Genomic DNA, 21,916 nt, shown 5'->3' on the forward strand with positions numbered 1-21,916 from the left:
GCTATATTATTTATTAAAGTATACACTAAAAAACTTTACATTCACGAGAATTGCTGGACTGAGAGCCTGATGTCTTGTCACTAAATTTTATATTCATGAGCTCATATTTTGAAAGTATTTTAGATTAATTTTGAAATTCACAATATAAGTAACATCTTGAGAGTAGATAAAAATTATTTTGATTATTTTAACTTGATAAGAATTTTGTAACAGGATAGTAGATTCTGAATTAGTTGGATACAAATGAATATAACAATATGTATATGTAGGTATTTATATTTTTGTCCTGTTTTGATTATAGCATTATATTTGCCATATATCTTTTCTTTTTGTTATTGAGAATGTTGTTACTAGTGAAAACTCAACATTTTTATTTCAGAGATAGTGTAGTTATTTTTTATGATTTGTGTGTGTGTGTGTGTGTGTATGTGTGTGTGTGTGTGTAAGAATGTTACCAGCCAAAGCTGTAAATAAAGGAATTTAGACTTTGCCGGGAGGGAGACACTAGATAATAAAATACTAAAAAAAAGTTCTTACAGTTTATGTGATTTAAGTTTATATTATTATTATTGTTACTCCTCACCCAAGGACATGTTTTTATTTTAGAGAGAGGAAGGGAGAGAGAGAGAAACATTGATGTGAGAGAGAAATAGCAATTAGTTGCCTCCCACCCCCGACTGGGGATCAAACCCGCAACCTAGGTATGTGCCCTGAGGAATTGAATCTGTGACGTTTTGGTGTAAGGGACTACAGGATGATACTCCAACCAACTGAGCCACACTGGCCAGGGCAAGTTCTTCTATATTATTTTAACTAGGAAAATCTGAAGGGTTATGTGATGTTGCATAATTGGGCAAAATATTGACATAACCTAAGAAATAAAGTGCATCAAGTAGAGTAAGGAAGTGAAAGTTGCATCATAAAGAAAATGATGATACTTATTGCAGCACTCTTCTGAGAAGGCCTAATTTCAGTTGGCTGTTTTGCCAATGGGTATCATTGGTCATGAGGTAGACCCATCCTTAATAACAGAAGATTTTTAAAATTTTTAAACTTCAAAACAAAGTATTGTTACTAATTTTGTGCCATAGTTTTTTATTTGAAAAATGTAACATTTGTAAATCTACAGTATTACTTTAGGGAAAATGTAATAATAATTTTTAAAAATTAATAATCCTATCTAATATAAGAGTAATATGCAAATTGACCATCACTCCAACACACAAGATGGCTGTCCCCATGTGGTCAAAGATGGCTGCCCCCATGTGAACACAAGATGGCCGCCACAAGATGGGCAGCAGGGGAGGGCTGTTGGGAGGGTCCAGGTCTGCAAGGGAGGGCAGTTGTGGGTGATCAGGCCAGCAGGGGAAGGCAGTTGGGAGGGACCAGGCCTACAAGGGAGGGCAGTTGGGGGCGATCAAGCCTGCAGGGGAGGGAAGTTAGGGGTGACCAGGCAGGCAGAGGAGGGAAGTTGGGGGCAACCGGGCCTGCAGAGAAGGGCAGTTGGGGGTGACCAGGCCTGCAGGGGAGGGCAGTTAGGGTCAAAGAGGCTGGCAGGGGAGCAGTTAGGCATCAATCAGGGTGGCAGGGGAGTGGTTAGGGGTTGATCAGGCTGGCAGGCAGAAGCAGTTAGGGGCGATCAGGAAGGCAGGCAGGTGAGCCTTTGAGAGCCAGCAGTCCTGGATTGTGAGAGGGATGTCCGACTGCCCGTTAAACGGGCAGTCGGACATCCCTCGAAGGGGACACACACACACACACACACACACACACACACACACACCATGCACGAATTTCGTGCACCGGGCCTCTAGTGACAATAATAATAATTACCATCTCTATAGCTAGTATTTATTGTACTACCTCTGTTCTAAGTATATTTATTCTCCTTTAATTTGTACTAACAATCTTATGAAAGTAGGTACTATTCATTCTAAATTGATAGATCTTTATAACCTACTAGAAGCCCGATGCACGAAATTCGTGCAAGAGTAGGCCTTCCTTCCCCCGGCTGCCGGCACCAGCTTCCCTCTAGTACCAGGACTGGGCTGGCTTCCCTCTGGCCCTAGCTTCATTAGGAAGGACATCTGGTCTAATTAGCATATTACCCTTAGATTATTATAGATTATTATAGATTGTTTGGCAGAGCTGGGATTTGAACCTACGCAATATATCTTTACAGGTCAGGCTCTTAACACTCTGCTTCACTGCCTCCAGATGTGATTATAATATCAAGAATAATGATTTCGATTTCTCTTTTATGGTTTTTTATAATATGAAATTGCTTATTCTTTATAATTCAAATATACTGCCCCCTCAAGTTTCTGTTTAATTTCTCTTAGTGTTAAACATATTAATTTCTTTCTCAAGGAAGAAGCCTTTCATTTTACAGTTGTAAACTATTTCACCATAGAATCTAACAACTATGACAACAGAGCCATGAGTTTCGTAGGAGTAAGAGATTTCATCTTGAAGCTTCTTAGAAAAAGATCAGGAAAGGTTATTCTGAATAATATATTTACTATACTTCTCTCTCTACCTTTTATCCACATTGTTAGCTGAAGAGACATTGTAATCGTAATCCAATTTGGCTAATATGTTGGCTTTGGAATGTGTTTTAAATTCCTATATACATTTAGGTACTTCTGACCTTTTAGAATTAATAATATAATATTTTCTGCTTATCAGGAGCTTATTCTGTATCTTCCACTATTAAGCCACAAATAGACAAAAAGAGACTACAAAGTAGTTGGGAGAAAAATTACCAAGTTTATGCATTAGATTTATAAACCTTAAGGTGAGCTCTTTACCGTTTTTTGACCTTAAGTGTGATCTTACATGAAATTTATCAGGCTTTCCAGTAAATAATGGTTGTATAATTTCATCATGATTTAGAAATCCAAAATGCTCTGAAAACCTAAAGTTTTCTCTTATTGCCAAAACATGATCTGAATTGACATAAGACTATTGATGATCTTTATTTAACCCTCTTTTAGTGTGAATATACATTTTGCTACAGAAATATTAACATGTTTATTATGGGATGCTGCCTCAGACTTCACTGACACATCACGTAAAAACATATATTTGCATTGTAGTCCCTATCTAAAAAAAATACTCTGAATTCTGAAGTGTGTCTGCCCTTAAAGATTTTTGCTAAGTGGTCATACACCTGTATAATCAGGTACAGTGACTACAGTACAAATGAGGACTAGGATATTGAACTAAGATTAATCCAGTAACTCAAACATAGCAATATGAGGCCTTTAGTGTGGAGCAATATTTCTCAACTTGAATAATGTATGGATCCTTCTATAGAAAAAAAATTATAGATCCGATTTTGAGGAATCACTGACTTTAGTTCCTCGGGTAGTTTTAAGTCTTTTTATTTTTCTCTTTGAAAACAGTAAAAATGCATTTTTATACTGTTAATTGAAATGAAAACAAAAAAATGAAAATTTACAAAGCTTGTGGCCCCCAGGAAAATCCTTGGGACATTCTGATTTGAGAAACACTGATAAACTGGCAAATAGCCCTATATACTTTAGCAGCCCCTATAAGTATTACTTATATCAAGAGAGTAATACTTGTTTATAATTATGGACTGAATCATAGTTAAAGGATTAAAATATCTTTACTGTATTTAAAGAGTATGGTTTTCAAAAGTGATGAAAGCACCCTCTTTTTAAAATTCTGCACCGAGTTTTTGATAATCAACTTCAGCCTCCAGGGAAATGTTCCAGTTGGGAATCACTGTCATAATGAGCAGCTCTTACTGATAGGAGTAAATCAAATTCCTCCAGTATGCTGAGGCAGAAGAAATTTAAGAACCAATGCTCTAACATACAGGCTAATGCATGTTAGAGATAAATTGCCATTAGAAACTAATGTAAATATCTGTTTTTCGCAGAATGGTGAACTAAATATCTGGACCAGCCTTTCTGCTGAAAATAACCTAAAATGCATCAATGTTCTGGCACAGAATAAAGAATATTTAGACCGAACAATAATTAGAAACCTAGTGAGAGGTAAGCTGAGTGCTGAAGCTGGCTTTTGCCTTGAAGATATTTACCAAATTAAGTGGACTTCTATTTTCTGGCTTTGTGGGGCTCAGGGATTAGGAAGCAAAACCCAGACCCAGCCAAGGTAGAACATCAAGCAGGAAATAGTCTTCCCCATTAATTTGGAGTTCCATAGGACTGTACATTCTAGGTGTAAGAGTGATCTAGAAGTTCTTTGCCTTAGTGTCACCAAGGATAACAAAGAAAATAATCTTTCTAGATTATTTCTGCTAATAGGAAAAATAATATCACTGCTGAAAATGTATTATAACAAACTAGCCCTCACATTGGTTTGCAGCCTGAATTCACACTAAACCTCAAGCTAAGAATTTAAAAGTAACCTGGATTGTTACTTTCAGGAGCCTGACATAAGCAACATGAATCATCATCATTAAATAATTCCCATTGGTGAAGTTCTAATGAAATTGATTATTTTATAATAAAAATTTATAAATCATCTAGGGAAAACATGGCATAATATAATAGAATTAGAAAAATCAGACCTGCAAATAGTTCACATTTTGGAATTATTAGTTGTAAAATATAAAATAAGTATTTTTAATATATTCAATGAAAACTTAAAAAGTGAGGAAAAGAGCAAACACTTTGTAAAAGAATCAGAAGTTCTAGAAATGAAAATATACAGCAATTAAAATTAAGGGAGAGATAAAAGCAAATAGGCCCCATTGAATAAAAATTAACATAATGAAAGACAAATCTGAAAAGTCCAGAAAGCAACACAGAGAGACAACAAAATGGAAAATAAAAAGAGGTTAAAAGAAGAGAATTTTTTTTGAGAAAACACAGAATACCTTCAAAGGACTACTAGGTTTCAATAACAATAATGGAAGTAGAAGACCACAAAATGATATACTCAGTGAAAATAAGTCTAACAACTGTGACTCGTTGTAATTCAAGTTAGAGTTCTATAGGTAGCAAAAATATATTTTAAGAACAAGGGCTAAATAAACATGCTCAAAGAAATAAAATCTGAAAGTTCTCTAGCAGACCACTTTTTAAATAGAAGGGAAATGATCTAGAAAGTCGAAAATTAAAAAAGGAATGATAAAGAGAGTGGTAAGTGGTTATAACTACCATTTTATGTTTAGGAGGTTCTTTAGTTATTTGGGGCAACACCTCTAATACTGTATAATACAGCATTTTATTTTGTAGATAATTCTGTTGCTTAATTTTTCTTCTCTTATTTAGTCTCTGTCATGCATTTCTTCTCACACCAGTGCTAATAACCAACCTAAGCAAAAGTGCTCTCCTCTAATCTTTTGGGAAATGATCTAAGAATTCCAATATGGAATTTTATTTTTCTTGTCCTAGAACAGATTATCACTGTAATATTGAACATAATATGCAGACACCTTTGAGAGATGCATGAGCTGCACAGCGATGGAAAAAATGGTACATTTGAATTCTGAACCCTCTTCTGAAGATACTGCCGTGGCCCTTATACAGTGAAGCTCTAGCAGGGGTTCTAGAGAGATTGTACTGGGTTTATTTGAACTCTCCCCTTTTAAAATTCTCCTGTGAGAAGAAACTGTTCTTTCTGAAATATAGAAGATTTGGAATCTACATTTAGCAAATGTGTATTTTGCTAAAATTGTCTTGTATGTTTACTTTTTTTTGGTAGCAATGTCTGAGTTTTAGAAATTGGTTTACTAGAGCGTGTATTCATCACTTGGGTTATGATAGTTATAAACCTAAGAAATTAGGGTACATTTTTTTTCAAATCCCACATTATTTTCTCTTGGCATTAAATGCTTATTTTGAGTGACGTTTATTATGTGCAACAACTATTATGTGGTTTGTTGAAGTATTGTTCTTAAAGGATTAAGAAAAGGAAATAATATAGCTCTAGCCTAGATTTCCTTTTATATAATTGTTTTGCTTTATGAAACAAACTTTCATACACATTATTAATGATCTGCTACTGAATGATTTCAGTTCATTTTAAGAAGTAGTTGCTGATAAAACTAGAATTTTCCAAATAAATAAAACTTAAAGTTTTTTTGATTTGGGTATAAAATCTACAGACCTTTCTGTTGTGATATATTTCTGAAGATATTAAAATTGTGTACAGCTGCTGGGGTAACTCACCCAAAATATCTGAAACTTGGTAAGCAGAGCACTAACAAAAATAAATCTTAATAAGAATACTAGGATATTTTAAAAGCTATACTAAATTTTTTTTAAAATGTATTTTTTATTGATTTTTTACAGAGAGGAAGGGAGAGGGATAGAGAGTTAGAAACATCGATGAGAGAGAAACATCGATTAGCTGCCTCCTGCACACCCCCTACTGGGGATGTGCCCGCAACCAAGGTACATGCCCTTGATCGGAATCGAACCTGGGACCCTTCAGTCTGCAGGCCGATGCTCTATCCACTGAGCCAAACCGGTTTCGGCTATACTAAATTTTTTACAAATAAAAAATGCAGTTGATTTAGGACTTAAAAAGGTGAAATTAGCCTGATGGAAGTGTGTGCAAATACAGGGTATGGAAGTCACAGTAAGATGCATAAAATGTTGAGAAGAGAGCTTATTAAGTACTAACAGGAAAATACATCTGGCCAACCTGTGCCAAAAGGCAGATCATGGGTTGAATGAGAATTGTGTACAGTACTGTGTTTTCAGCAGCTTGCTGCTTTCCACTGTGTTAGCCTATTTGGGGTTCAGCTGTTGTTATTTAGTAGTGCAAAAACATAGACTGGAAAAAATTATGTACAAACCAATGTGATTTTCACATTGTGGTAAAATAATTCCCTTATTTACCCATGAACTAATTGGTGTTACAGAAAAGCTTGGTGATAGAATAGGCTGTACTAAAATTATGAGGTGACTTCTGTTTTTGACTTGAGGACTTTGATCAAAGTCCAAATCTTTTTTATGATTTGATTTTTGTGTGAAATGAAAACACTACAACTAAAAATAATCTAGCATAACCTTTTCCCCCTTGAGTTTTTATTTTTTAAATATGTTTTTATTGATTTCAGAGAGGAAGGGAGAGGGAGAGAGAGATAGAAACATCAGTGATGAGAGAGAATCATCAATCGGCTACCTTCTGCACACCCCCTACGGAGGGAGATGGAGCCCGCAACTCAGGCATGTGCCCTTGACCAGAATCAAACTCATGACTCTTCAGTCAGCAGGTCAACACTATCCACTGAGCCAAACTGGCCAGGTCGAGTTTTTTTTTGTTTTGTTTTTTTTTTTAATTTTTAAACTTTAAAAATAATGAACACATTACAGAAATACTGGAAAATAGAAGAACAAAGAAAAAAATTACCAAGTTACTAATATAAACTACAGTAAGCTTTTTTTAAAATACATTTTTATTGCTTTCAGAGAGGAAGGGAGAGGGAGAGAGAGGTAGAAACATCAATGATGAGAAAGAATCACTGCATGTCCCACACTGAGGATCAAGCTTGTAACCCCAGCATGCGCCATGACCAGGAATTGAACCCTGACCTCCAGGTTCATTGGTTGACGCTCAACCACTGAACCACTCCGGTTGGTCTTTTGTATATTTGTTTCTTTTTTTTTTAACCAGGTTTTGTTTTTTTTTGTTTTTTTTTCCAGAATTCAAATCTAAATCTATTTGATACTGAAGTCCAATCTATATATTTTCTTCATGGAGTTGTTCTTAGGCTTTTTATTTAATAGTTTTAACAAAGCTTTTTTTGTTTACCATGTAGTCTTTAAGACAGTCATTTTTAATGACTACTAAATATTAGATTGAATATATGTACTTTATTTTTCTTAGGTATCTATATATATAAAAGCCAAGCGACTGAAACAACTGGAATGACTGGTTGCTATGACACACACTGTGGCCTGCCAACTGTCCCGATCGGAGGCGGGCTGCCCAGCCGGCCAACCTCCTGTGGCCCCTCCCCCTGGCTGGCCCAGTCCCGATCAGTCCCAATCGGGGTGGGCTGGCTGGACCCCACACATGCACGAATTCGTGCACCGGGCCTTGAGTCTATATATATAAAAGGCTAATATGCTAAGTGTCCATCTGATCATTGGCTATGACATGCACTGACCACCAGGGAGCAGACACTCAACACAGGAGCTGCCGAGCTGCAGTGACTTGGCAGTGGCAGTTCTTGGGTGATGCACCCCAAAACCAGAGAGGAGGGAGCCCGATTCCTCGCCGGACCACGCAATTTCACCTTCAGCCATGGGTTACGTTGTTGCTGGGGCACTGTTGGCCCCGAATCTGATTTACTGCACACTTGCGTTTGCGTTCCATACCCTATATGACAGCAACTTTGCAGAGTGCCCTCTTGCACTCGGGGACCCCTCGGGATGTCGGAGAGCCACTTTTGGCCCGGTCCCCACAGGCCAGGCCAAGGGACCCCACCTGCTGGAGGGACCCCGCTCACTCTGCAGATGCCCTTCGAGCCACGGTGCCACCCCAGGTGCGACAGGCCGGGGAGGGACCGAGGGAGGTTGGCTCGAGGGCATGTCCAGCCCTTCTCACCCAGTCCCGCCCCACCGCCCACCTTCTAATTGTTTTCCTTTCAAAGTGCACAAATCCATGAAGTGGGTCACTAGTTACTCTATAATAAGAAATGTGAGTTGTTTATAGTTTCTGTTAACTTTCATAATTTTTGGATGGACATCTGTGTGTGTGTTGTGTAAGAGAGAGGAAGAAAGAGAAGAGAGGGTCTTTTACGTTACATAGGATTATTTCACTGAAGTGACTCATAAGTGGAATTACTGGGTCAAGGAATATGACATTTTTAATGATTCTGGGTGCATATTGCCAGGTAGCTATCCAAAATGGCCTGGGGCCCTTGCCCCAAATTGTTTATATTTGTAAACCATTGTTAATTTGGGCAAAAATAGATACTATTACCGTATTTTCTGGCGTATAAGACGACTGGGCGTATAAGATTTTCCTGGGTTAAAAAGTCGTTTTATATGCCGGAAAATATGGTAGCTCAATATATCTAATCCCATCAATATAGTCCAATATACCGTATTTTCCAGCGTATAAAATGACTTTTTAACCCAGGAAAATCTTACACGCCCAGTCGTCTTATATGCTGGAAAGTACGGTACTTTTATTACTACTAATATTTGTGCCTATTGCATCCTAGGTACTGTATTACATAATCATATTTAATATCACATTTTGTTTGCTTTGCATTTCCATGATCATCAGTGGAGTTGAATATTTTCTACTACATTTATTTTCTATTTATTTGTGAAAAAGATTATTTGCCTATTACTGTGGTAGACTTAATGTTCTACGTGGATGGTGTTCAAAAGTATTCTGAAATGATAGTTTAGAAACATTCCTCTTCTCTCCTTGAAAATACAGTGACAGTTCAAACCTAAGAGCATATTAGCCTTTCACTGTCAGTACTTGATTTTTTAACTTTGCTTGGCTGTAATCTTTGACATATTTGATGACATAATATTACTTTAATAGCTTCAAATAAGATTTTATTCTAAACTTGTAATTCAGAAATAACATGTATTTGCAACCATCTCAGTTAGTTTCTGTCACTATATATTCTCGTATTTGTCAACAGTATCTATTTGTTTTAGGTAGTGTTGCTAAAATAGAAATTCCTTAAGAGGTCGAGTGTACTTTAATGGACAAAATACTTGAGTATTGAACTCAGCCTGGTTTATAATTTTGACTCTCCTTTTTATTAGCTTTAGAACTTAGGCAAATGCCTTATTTCATTTCCATTTCCTTATTTATAAACAGTGAATTTCAATTTTCTCATTGTTACCAGTGAACATGTTTCCTAGCATTAAGAATTTGTTTCAAAAATAAATAACTCTTAAAGGTAGATAGCATAGCATTTGGTCCAGAATAGACATGTATATTGATTATTGGTTAATTTCAGTTTTAAATAATATGATTTGATTGCTTACTCATGCCCACATTTTGTTAAGGTTCATTAGGAATACAAAAGTAAAGACTCTTGCCCCTTATGGAATTCACAGTCAAAAAGAAAGGATGATACATAGAGCTAAGTAATAGGGAGGAGTAAGTAGAGATGATGCATTTCAAAGCCCATAGCATAGTGTCTGTAATATTAGTCAGTGCTATTTGGTACTCTCTAATTTCTATATGTAATTGAAGATAAATGGAGTGAGATATAGGTGAAAAGGCAAAAGTGGACCATTAGAAATTAGTCATTTCCTTCTTTGGACAGTAAATACTAAGACATATATATATTTTAAAGGAAACAAGACTTTCTTCAACAAATTAATTTTCATCCATCACATTTTTAAAGTTTTCTATGGGTAGAGAGACTTATTGTGTGCACATATGTGCATATGTTTATGTATGTGTGGTTTTTATTACTGATTGAAATAGACATCAAAGTAATTATAGTTTGGTCTTTTCCTTTTTACAGTGTCTTGGTGTGTGAAGTTATAGATATAGATGTATGTGAGAGAGAGAGAGGAACTGGTTATGGAGAGAACAATGATAAAATAAAAATTGGGTAGGATTGGACAATTGGTACTCGTAGGTAGTTTATATATACTGTCACCAGGATAATGTAGTGGTTAGATCTTTGGTTCTGAAGTCAGTCTGCTGGGTTTAAATTCTGGCATATCCAGTTGCTAGCCAGACAACCTCAAACAGGGTGCTTAACCTCTCTGAATCATTTTCCTTATCTATAAAATTGGGTTAATAATAGTGCCTATATTATAGGGTTTAACTGATGGTTACTTGAGATACAACAAATAGCTGACTCCCAAATTATTAACTACTGCTATTGAAAATGGAGTTCTCTAAGACTACATCTACTAGTTGCTACCAGAATTTAAATACATCTCTACATCTAAAATTGATCAATTTTCATAATTCTTGTAATAACCTGCCAGCTATATTCTAGGTAAAGGAAAACTTTGGAGTTACTTATCTTATTTCAGTTACATAAGCATAAGTGTATTGACTAGACCAGTGGTCAGCAAACTCATTAGTCAACAGAGCCAAATATCAACAGTACAACGATTGAAATTTCTTTTGAGAGCCAAAAACCGACTTCTGCGCATGGGCCACGAAGTTTCAATCACACTGTACGTGCACGCCTGCATGTGGTATTTTGTGGAAGAGCCACACTCGAGGCCAAAGAGCCGCATGTGGCTCGCAAGCCGCAATTTGCCAACCACTGGACTAGACTGATGGAAAACATAGAAGTTTTTTCACTGAATTCAGAAATGAGATACTTTTCTGAATCATTAAATAAATTAAATAACACATTAGCTCTATCACTTTCTTCTTTGGTCAGTTATTTTCCCATGATAGGTGTTTTGAATTGAAGTGTGTTTAAAAAGCAAAAGAGAAGTCATTTGAGAAAATAGAAATACAAACGGATAGTTTAGAAATGTTTTTTTCTCTTTGAAAATATAGTAACACTTCAAACTTTATTACGAGAATGTCAGCCTTACAGTCTCAGTATTTGATATTATATAGAATGCAGATGTAAAAACACTGGAATTTACAAAAGAAATAACATAAAATGTAATTTTACTGATAATGAATAAGAAATGTTATTTTTATAGTATTATATAATGTAAAAATATGAGAAATGGTTTCTCTTTATAATAAATATTTTAAATTTCAGGAAAGGGCTTATTTGGAATATTGTTTAATTACTCAAAATACATTATTTAATTTTGTTTATATCACTCATACAATATGGTATTATAATGCTGCATTATTTACAGCCATATCAACTAATATGAAGTTCTCTTTCTCATGTTGTAAATTTTAATTATACAACTACTATGCTTAAATATTATGTGGGATAATTGCAAAATTTCTCTGATTTGGGGATATTTAAATATATATTTCATTTTTTCATGAGCCTAAGAATCTTAAGCATTACATTGAATGATAATTATTTCTTTTGTTGCAGAACTATAAGAGTAAATGGGTCCAATAATTGGAATGACTCCAGAAAAGAGAGCTGAAACTCCAGGAGCTGAAAAGGTTGCAGGATTAAGCCAGATTTACAAAATGGGAAGCTTGCCTGAAGCTGTTGATGCTGCCAGGCCAAAGGCCACTCTAATGGACTGTGAATCAGCAGATGATGAACTCACAAACTTGAACTGGCTTCATGAAAGTACTAATCTTCTAACAAACTTCAGCTTCGGAAGTGAGGGTCTTCCAATTGTTAGTCCTTTGTATGACATAGAGGGAGATGATATGCCATCTTTAGGACCATCTTGCTACCAGAACCCAGAAAAAAAATCAGCAACTTCAAAGCCCCCATACTCTTTTAGTCTTCTCATTTATATGGCTATAGAGCACTCTCCAAATAAATGTCTGCCTGTCAAAGAAATTTATAGCTGGATTCTGGACCGCTTCCCATATTTTGCTACTGCACCAACAGGCTGGAAGAATTCTGTTCGACATAATCTGTCCCTGAATAAATGTTTTCAGAAAGTGGAAAGAAGCCATGGCAAGGTCAGTGTTATGAACATTGCTATATTTGGGGAGGTTGGGGAGAGTTAACTTTGAGACTTTAAAATATGGGGAAATCAAAGGAAGACAAAAATAGCCAAGTCAGATTACTTCAGCTTGATCTTAATTATATTCATCATTTGCTTTCAGTCTACCATAGGTACATAAATTAGGTTTTTAATGTTCCAATTTTCTATTAGTTTCTATAGTGTTTTTCCATCACTGTATCAGTATATTATTCTTATTTATGTAGTCTTGCAACCATTAATTGGAATGTAGACCTTTTATAATTGGAATGTAGACCATTTATAGCAATGCAATTGATATGGTTGAATTTAAATCTATTACTGTGCTATTTGTTTTCTGTTTACGGTCTGTTTTTATTCCCTTTTCCCCACTTTTCTGCCTTTTGGATTGAATATTTTTTATGATTCAATTTTATCTCTACTATTGGCTTATAAACTATTAAATTTTTTAGTGATTTATTATACAAAATTCCAGTGTGTGTGTGTGTGTGTGTGTGTATATATATATATATAGATAGAGAGAGAGAGAGAGAGAGAGAGAGAGAGAGAGAGAGAGATGTATCTATATCTATCTTTATCACATTCTACCTTCAAATAGTATGTCATTTTATTTATTATCTGGACTTTTACAGAAAAACTTGACTAATGCTGATGTCCTATCTGGATCTTTTTTTTTTTCCTGGAGAAGTTTATATAGCATTTCTTGTAGTTCAGGTCCACTAGCAATGAAATATTTTTTTCAACCGTTTTATGGAGGAGGGCTATAGAATTCTAGGTTGGCAGTTTTCTTTCTTTAAGTATAGTAGTCCCCTCCTTATCTGCTGAGGTATGTTTCAAGACCTCCAGTGGATGCAGGCAGTATGGAACTCTATATATATGAATGTACTATTTTTTTCTATACATCCATACTTATGATAAAGTTTAATTTTATAAATTAGGCACAGTAATAGATTATAACAATTACTGATAATAAAATAGAACAATTGCAACAATATATTGTAATAAAAATTATGTGAGTATGGCCTCTCTTTTTCTCTCTTGAAATAATCTTACTCTACTGTAATCACCCTTATTTTGTGAATGAAATGCCTACAGGATTAGATGAAGTGAGATAAATGGTGTAGGCATTGTGACTTAGCGCTAGGCTACTGTTGACCTTCTGACCATACATCAGAGAAGGATCACCTGCTTTACGTGATCCTGGATCATTGAACCATGACAATCTCTATAGTTCGATGTCAAGAGCAGATGATATCAATGGTTGGGGAAATTGAATATTTTTGGACTGCAGTTAACTGCAAGTAACTGAAACTGTGGAAAGTAAAATCACAGATAAGGGGAAACTACTGTACTTTAAAGATGTTGTTCTCTTGTCTTTTGGCTTGCATAGTTTCTAATGAGAAGTCTACTGCCTTCTTATCTTGGTTCCTCTGTTAAGTTTCTTTTTTAGCTGTCTGTCTTTAGGATTCTTCCCCCCTTCCCCCACAGGAAAACAAATCCATTTTATTTATTTTCAGTAAGTTTCCTTGAGGGGTACAGCATTACATGGATTCTGTGTCCAATAGCCTTAGCAGGAAGGTTGCTTCAGAATTTAGCACGAACCATTCCAGAGTTTCCATGAGCACGAGTTATCTTTCCCCAGATTACTCTAGTTTTGTTTGGTTTGCCACCAGGAGTCATTGTGTTGTTTTTTGCTTTGTACACATAAACACATCTCTTGCCTAGATAGATTTCTGTTTCATCTCGAGCATAAACACCTTCAATTTTAAGAAGAGCTATGTGCTCCCTCTGGTTCTTTGAGACCCCGCTGATAGCCAGCAAAAATGGCCTTGGATTACAGCCTTCCAGACATATTTGTCCTTATAGAAGTCCTGTTCCCAGGAGGCCGTCAGTCCCACATCTCCTCCATCCTGTCCTCCCTGTTGCTGGAACCCATTAAAATCAGTGCCTGGCAGAGCCTCCATGCCCCCAGCAGTGCCTCTCCGAGAGATGTGGTGGAACCCACGCCAGTTATTTACCCTCTAGGATTCTTTTCTTTATCACTACTCTTCAGTAGTTTGCCTATGATGTACTTAGTTGTGTTTTTCTTTATTTTTATCCTGCTTTGGTTTTTCAGAGGTTCTTGGATCTGTGGTTTGTTTTTCTTCATTACGTTTAGAAAAATTTTGCTCATTGTCTCTTCAAATATTTCTTTTGGCTCACTTCTACTTCTGAGACTCTAAGTAAAAATATGTTAGACCATTTGCTATTGTCTCACCTCTTAGTTGCTGTGCCCCTTTTTCTATTTTTCCCCCCTTTATTTCAGTTTGGACAATTTCTGTTGCACTTTATACAGGTTCACTTTTTCTTCTGTTGTGTTCATTCTGCTGATAAGCCTGACAAGTAATTTGTCACATTTTTTATTTCTAGCATTTGTACTTACCTTTTAAAAATATTCTCCATCTCTCTGCTAAAATTTCCGACTAGATCTATAAATATATTAGTCATAGTTGTGGTATCTGTCCGATAATTTCAATATCTGGTCCATCTCTGGGTCTGGTTTTGTTGACTGTTTTGTCTCCTGTTTTTTGTGGGTGTTTCATAATTTTGGATTGAATTTTAGTGTAAGAGATTGGTAGAGACTGAGGTAAATAATATTTCTGCCCAGAAGTAGACAATGCCTCTACTTTTGTTAGGTTGTTAGTGTGAACAGGTATTGGTCAATCTAGTTAATAATTGAACTGGGATTGGGTTTTGTGGTTGTCATAGTTACCTTCAGCATACCACAGGCTTCAGATTCCTACAGAGATGAACTGCCAATACTTTGTGCTTAGTGTGAGAACTGGAGTATCAGATGATTTTTCTCAGTGTTTCTACTTTACCTTCATCTTTCAGCTTGTGCCACATTTGGGGGCCAGAGGGGAGTTTGGACATTTCTTTTCATGCTCTTGCCCCTCCCATAGGAATAGATTGTTATTATCACTTGGTGTATGGCTTTTTAAAAAAATGACAGCTACTATGCCTTTTTAAAAAAATATATAGTTTTATTGATTTGAGAGAGGAAGGGAGAGAGAAAAACGTCAATGATGAGAATCATTGATCGGCTGCCTCCTGTACGCCCCCTAGTGGGGATCGAGCCTGTAACCCGGGCATGTGCCCTTGACTGGAATCGAACCCCAGACCCTTCTATCTTCTATGTTCTATCCACTGAGTCAAACCAGCTAGGGTGGTGCAAGGCTTTTTAACGTGGGTATTTTAGTTCTTCTGTTCCCATTTTAGTCTTAGCAGGCCTATTAATGCTTCTGACTCATGAGTTGGGTTTTTCATGCCTCCTCCAGGAGCAGACAGTTTCTCCCATCTATTCAGAGTGGAGTCTAGAGCTGCATTCATCACTAGCCAACTATCTACATGTGGCTAGTGGATGGTATATTGGACAGCATAGATATAGAATATTTCTGTTATTGTAGAAAGTCATACTGGACAGCATTGTTCCGAAGCTCAGGCAAGCTTCCTGCTTATTCCCATCATGGTAGGTAAACTGGCTAATATCAGTGGGATGTCTTATGTACAAGTGAGTGACCATTTCTTTTCTCATTGTAGCATATTTGTGCTTTGTGGCATTGGGGGATCTGGGCATGAGCGGATTTTCTGCCCTTCTAATGACACATGGCACATTGCCTAGTGTCATTGAAGTATGAGGATAACTTGGTTTTGTACTTCTAGCAGCAGCCATCCTTTGCCTGGGACTGAGGTGGGTAGGGTATTTTGTTTCTCTCTCTCAGTAGCAGACAGCTTTTGCTTAATTTTGGAGCTTTGTCCAAAACATATAAAGGTTGTGTGCCTGTCCCACAGCGATACCTGATCTCACCTTACGCTCATTCAGGACCAGTAGCATGGATGAGGTTTGTCTTGCTGGATTCTATATATCTATCTTCATTTCCAAGGGTGTCTCTTTTACGTCTCCTGCCCTGCCCACAGTCTTTCTCTGGAGCATAGGATGGAGGTTCATGGAAAAATACTGGCTAGTGGACGAAGACTCTTTCCTGCCTGGGAATGCCAAGGATGCTAACTTATCTTGCTAGCTCACACTTGGCTTTTAAGAATTTGTTAAATTTTGAGTAGTTTTTTTCTTACCTTCTTTATGACTGCCACTTCTTTCATGCTCTGCCAATGGTAAAACAGTTCACATGTTCCATTAAAACAGTCCACATATTCCATCTCTCCTGACAGGTCCCTATCACAGTTTAGAATTCAGTTCCTTCAGTTGTCTTGCCGTTTTAGCTCTCAGATGGACTCATAAAAAATTATGATTTTGTATATTATTTTGAGTTTGTTTGTTTTTTTAAATTAGGCTGGGAGTAATGTTCTCTTATAGCTTACTTACTATTCCCTAACTGGCAGCAGAAGTCTATTCTTATGTGAAATAAAAGTAAAAAGAGTAAGTAATTATATTTTTAGGTGATTGAAGGATTTTCTGGGATAGTGCTGCTCAAACTTAAATGTAGAAGGATCTTTTAAATTGCAGATTATGATTCAAATCTAGGATGGAGAATGAGGCTTTTATTTCTAACAAGCTACCAGTTGCTAGCCCATGGACACACCCTAAGTAGCAAGACATTAGGACATGTCATCATCTTATAGCTAACATAGAGGAGGTTGTATTGGTTATTTATTGCCATGTAACAAATTGCTGTCTCATATTCTGTACTATATACATGGAATATTTATAAAGACCAACTATGTATTAGGCCATTAAAAAAGCCTCAATAATTTCAAAGGATCAATCTCTGTCATAGTTAGCCTCTGAGATAGCCCCCAAATGAGCCCGCTTTCTAGAGAGTCTACTCCAATACCGAATACGGCTGACTTGCGTAACCAAGAGGATATTGTGGAAATTAGGGAGTTTGCTTTTTCAGAGACTAGATCAGTGATGGGCAACCTTTTGAGCTTGGTGTGTCAAACTTCGCCAAAAAACTGAGCATAACTCGGGTAGTGTGTCACTTTGAGGAAAAAACATTATTTCGCAAATGTTTCATCCTCGGCATGTGCCGCCTCAGCGGCCGCGTGTCATCAGAAATGGCTACGCGTGTCAGTGCTGACACGTATGTCATAGGTTCGCCATCACTGGACTAGATCATAAAAAACATGGCTTCCATTTTGGGCTCTTGCATAACTGGTTCTATGGGAAGCCAGCTGCCATATCCTAAAGACACTTAATAAGTGACCCTATGGAGAGGCTCATGTGGCAAGGAAATGAGACCCTATGTCAATAGCCATCTTGGAAGCAAATTCCCCCAGCCCCAGTCTAACTTTCCTTTCAGGTGACTTAAAGTGTTGGAAATTGTGAGTAAGTCTTTCCTATGTGCTTTGTTAGAGTTTAGTTTTTAATTATATCACTTAATTCTTTTCTAGTTTGTGTTTACACTTACGGTGGGACATAAAAGTTGAACTATCTACTAGGTATCTAGAAATAAGCTACAGGAATAGTGGTGATGTTGTGGAATTAAAGCTCTAAGTGTGTAAGTCGGCATTGATTTTCAGTAGGAGAATCTAAGAAAAGAAGGGTGTAATGGAAACCAAGGCAGTTGAGTTAAGTGTGTATGAGCAATAGTGTCAAATGTTGCAGAAAACTTGGAAATGATTTACTAAGAAGAATTCATTGAGACAAAAGATTAGGGTCAAAATATATAAGCAGTGGTGTGCTGGTGGTAAATGTTTACAATTGGGTGGGGGTGGGGATGTAGCTTTTGCAGATATCCATGATACAGATATTTCTGTCATGGCCAGTTTCAAGCTACCAACATTAAATGTGAAGTTGATGAGATGTTTACAGTCAGCAGCACACCATTATATATAAGGGACTCATAATTCAATCCTTATATAATCAAAGCCTAATATGCAAATTGTCCCCTCGGGTGGTCATTCAACCGGGAGTTCAACCACTCGCTATGACATGCGCTGACCACCAGGGGGCAGCGCAGAACATTGTGGGTGTTGGAGACGCACTACGACCTCTTGCTGGCTACCTGGGGGCGGGGTGATGGGGATGGAGGTGCAGTGAGAATGCAGGGTGTCTGCCAAGCTTGCGCTCACTCTCCCTGCTACCCTCTTCTGGGACACCAGGGCTCACATGCCGGGGAAGCCCCCGCATTCAGGTGCCGGGCGCCTGCAAGGAGCCCGCCCTGCACCTGCATGGCCTCTTTTGGGTAAGCCAGGCTGCAGCTCCTGGGACCACAGGGGCCGGTCGGGGGCTCCCCGTGGGTTCGCACAGGAGTTGGTCTGTGAGGCTAGCCGGGAGAGAGCGCGCTGCCTGCCTGTCTTCCGTGCGGTGCCGCTGGGCGGCCCAGAGGCCCACACTGCGCCCTGGCCCACGGTGTCCGGCCACGCTCACTGCATCTTCGTGTGGGGACTCGAGCACCGTGACTCAGGCACATGGGAGCCCAGGGTCTGCTCAGGGCACAGAGGTCAGCTGGGACCTGCCCTTCCACACCAGATGATCACCCTTCGATCGCCATCCAGGCCTAGGGACCGTACCTGTGTACAAATTTTGTGCACCGGGCCTCTAGTAAGGAAAATAAAACCTAATAGAAAAATGGAAGAATATGAACAGGCAGTTCATAAGAGGAAATACAAATGGCTCATAAACATATGCAAAGATATTCATTCTCACTAGTAATCAGAAATGTGTGCATTATTTGTATAATTAACCTGAGTGTTTTTGAATGCTCAGAGAAAGAAAGGAATTAGAAGTAAGAGCTAGCAAACAGGAAGCATAGAGTCCAGGGTACAGGGAAAGTGATAAAGAGAAAAAAATCCTGCTATGAGATAATAAGGAATATGAGGATAAATATAGAAATTGTTATATATTGGGACAAAATTATCAGGCTATCACCACAAGTTAGGGTGGAAGGAAAGGAAATCATAGGTGACGATGATCATAAAACTTAATAGACCACTTTGCTTAAGTGTCTGAAATTTGGATGCAGAAAAGTGACACATTTAAGTAGGATTAGGAAGGTTTACAGATTTTTTAATTTATGAAATACTTCTTAAAATCAATGTCTCAGAAGGACAGTATTTCACTTCTAATCTGCAGAAGGCAAATAGGTTGTACTTACTTCCATTAAATGTTGGAAATAAATTTGGCAACCTTCACAGCACTTTTCTGATGACTGGTCATTAAGTAGAGATGATAATCTAAAAAAGAAGGCAAGATGGCCCTGGCCAGATGGCTCAGTTGGGTGGAGTGTTGTCTGTACACCAAAAAAGGTTGTGAATTTGATTCCGGGTCAGGGCACATACCTAAGTTTCGGATTCAATCCCTGGTTAGGGTGCATGTGGGAGACGGCCAATTGATGTTTCTCTCACATCATTGTTTCTCTCTCTCTCTTCCACTCTCCCTAAAAATCAATAAAAATATGTCCTCGGATGAGGATTAATTTAAAAAGAAAAAGGCAAGATAGCAATGTCCAGGTCAGACTACAAAGTGGTAATTATAAAAGTTAGACATGGTTTTTTGTGGTTGTTCTGTTTTTGTTTTTATGTTTTAAATATTAGCATCCAAGCCTTTATATCTACTTTTTACATTTTTATAAAGCCAAACTAAAGTATTATAACTGGGATTTTAGCTGGGAAATATGAAATTTGACATCTTACCTGGTTTAGTATAATTTACATTTGCATGATGATGACGTATTTCAATAACTGAATCTCAGGGGGGGAAATCATGCTAACTACTATAAAAGTTCATGCTGTAAGCAAGAGATATGAATACCATTTTTAATTTGTTAATTCTTTTTAATTCAGTGGTTCTAAAAACCACTGAAAAGGTAGTCAAGAGGAGGAACTCTACTAAAATGTATGGGGCAAGTACTTAAAAACATCTCAGGAATAATGAACATTGCCTCTTCTCCCTGTCTATTATTTACAACTTCCATTAAAATAAATCTTTTTAAAATTTGGGTCATTTCTTCAGAACCTTCATCCTTCTCTACCAAATAAGCCCAAAAGCCTTAGCGTTTCCAAATACATTAATAGTGTATGAGAGACTACACATTTCCTGTTTCCATTGCACAAAAGATTTATCTTGTTGTATGTAAATTTAGTTAAAATCAATTTTTAACTTCTAAAGCTCTTTATTATTTGTGTTCTATCATCTAAGCACAATAATGAAGAGGCAAAGTTTTTAAGAAGTGAGTTAGTTAAAAATAAGTTCCTTTTTCCTGTAGACTCTAAAACATAGATTAGCAAATACATAGTTTTATCTCTTGTTACTGATAGTTCATGAACAGACCCAGTGAAAGGAAGTGCTGCCATGGTAACATAAACCAGACTGTTATTTGGAGACCTTATTCAAGATACTTAACTGCCCTGAACTTCAAGTTTTCAGTACCAGTTCTTCTAATTTGCTATTTCAAGGAAATAGCAATTCTACCATTATCAAAACAATTTGCAATTCTCTCACAATAGAATTTGAAAAGTAGACTTAAACTAAATGGTTTCTAGGAGTGTAATCTCAGAAATATCAAGATAGAACATAGCTAGAATTATTAAAATAATTGTCTTAGTAAATACATGAAAAACAATTTACGTATATCTTTTTTCTATGAAACTGGAATGGTTTGGGGGCAAAGCACTTTCTGGGTGCTAACATTTTATAATTTTGTTTCCCCATCAAAACATTATTTGGGCCAAGTGACTGAATATATATTTAAGAAGTTCCATCACTTAATCTAAAAGCATATTTGTAAAACTTAACTTCCTTTGGGAAAAACCCCCAAAATTTCAACTATTTGTTTAGCATAGTTCATGTGGTATCTTGCCACTGAAAGCAAAAACAGTTTTACCTTATATATGGTATATTTCTGTCTATACTACAGTGTAATTAGGACACCCATGGTTTTTCTTTTCCTATGTATTTAAGTTGCTAGGATGCTAGACACTGCCTTACATCAATTACCATACCTTTCCTCAGACAAGGGCTTTTTTTCCCTTCTAAATTTAGTTTAGCCCTTGTTATTTACTACCTGACTTTGTTTCTTATTCCAAATTAACTGACTTTTTAAAAAATTGATTTCAGGGAGGAAAGGAGTAGGAGATAGAGATAGAAACATCAGTGATGAGAATCATTGACTGGCTGCCTCTTGCATGCCCCCTACTGGGGATCAAGCCTGAAACCCGGGCATATGCCCTGACCAGGAATTGAACCATGACCTTCTGGTTCATGAGTCAATGCTCAACTACTGAGCCACACCAGCCGGGCTGGAATTAATTGACTTTTGTTCTTACTGTTTTTTAAAACTCCCTCATCTCTTAGAAGTAAAGAAATAAGAATATACTGTTATTAAACAATATAATCTCTCACTGTACATATGCCAATTTCAGAATCACTGTTT

The 21,916-nt window shown here is 37.1% G+C and overlaps 1 protein-coding gene and 1 pseudogene across 7 annotated transcripts in view; one reads left to right on the plus strand and one right to left on the minus strand.

The window, feature by feature from the left end:
• The window catches only part of FOXN2 (forkhead box N2), a 79,724-nt gene that overhangs the window by 14,490 nt on the left and 43,318 nt on the right, over positions 1-21,916 (plus strand). For 6 of the 7 annotated variants that reach the window (XM_054727824.1, XM_028139967.2, XM_054727825.1 and 3 more), the window contains exon 2: positions 11,969-12,519. In XM_054727824.1, coding sequence (XP_054583799.1) covers positions 11,983-12,519 — 537 coding nt within the window. In that variant the 5' untranslated portion in view covers positions 11,969-11,982. Of the gene's footprint in view, positions 1-3,912; positions 4,026-11,968; positions 12,520-21,916 lie in introns of those variants that run through there. The other variant, XM_054727822.1, reaches the window with a different exon arrangement.
• LOC114230259 (60S ribosomal protein L35a-like) lies at positions 14,037-14,451 on the minus strand (annotated as a pseudogene).

Source organism: Eptesicus fuscus, chromosome 16 (genome assembly GCF_027574615.1).
Source record: "Eptesicus fuscus isolate TK198812 chromosome 16, DD_ASM_mEF_20220401, whole genome shotgun sequence".
In the NCBI taxonomy this organism is placed as follows: Eukaryota; Metazoa; Chordata; class Mammalia; order Chiroptera; family Vespertilionidae; genus Eptesicus; species Eptesicus fuscus.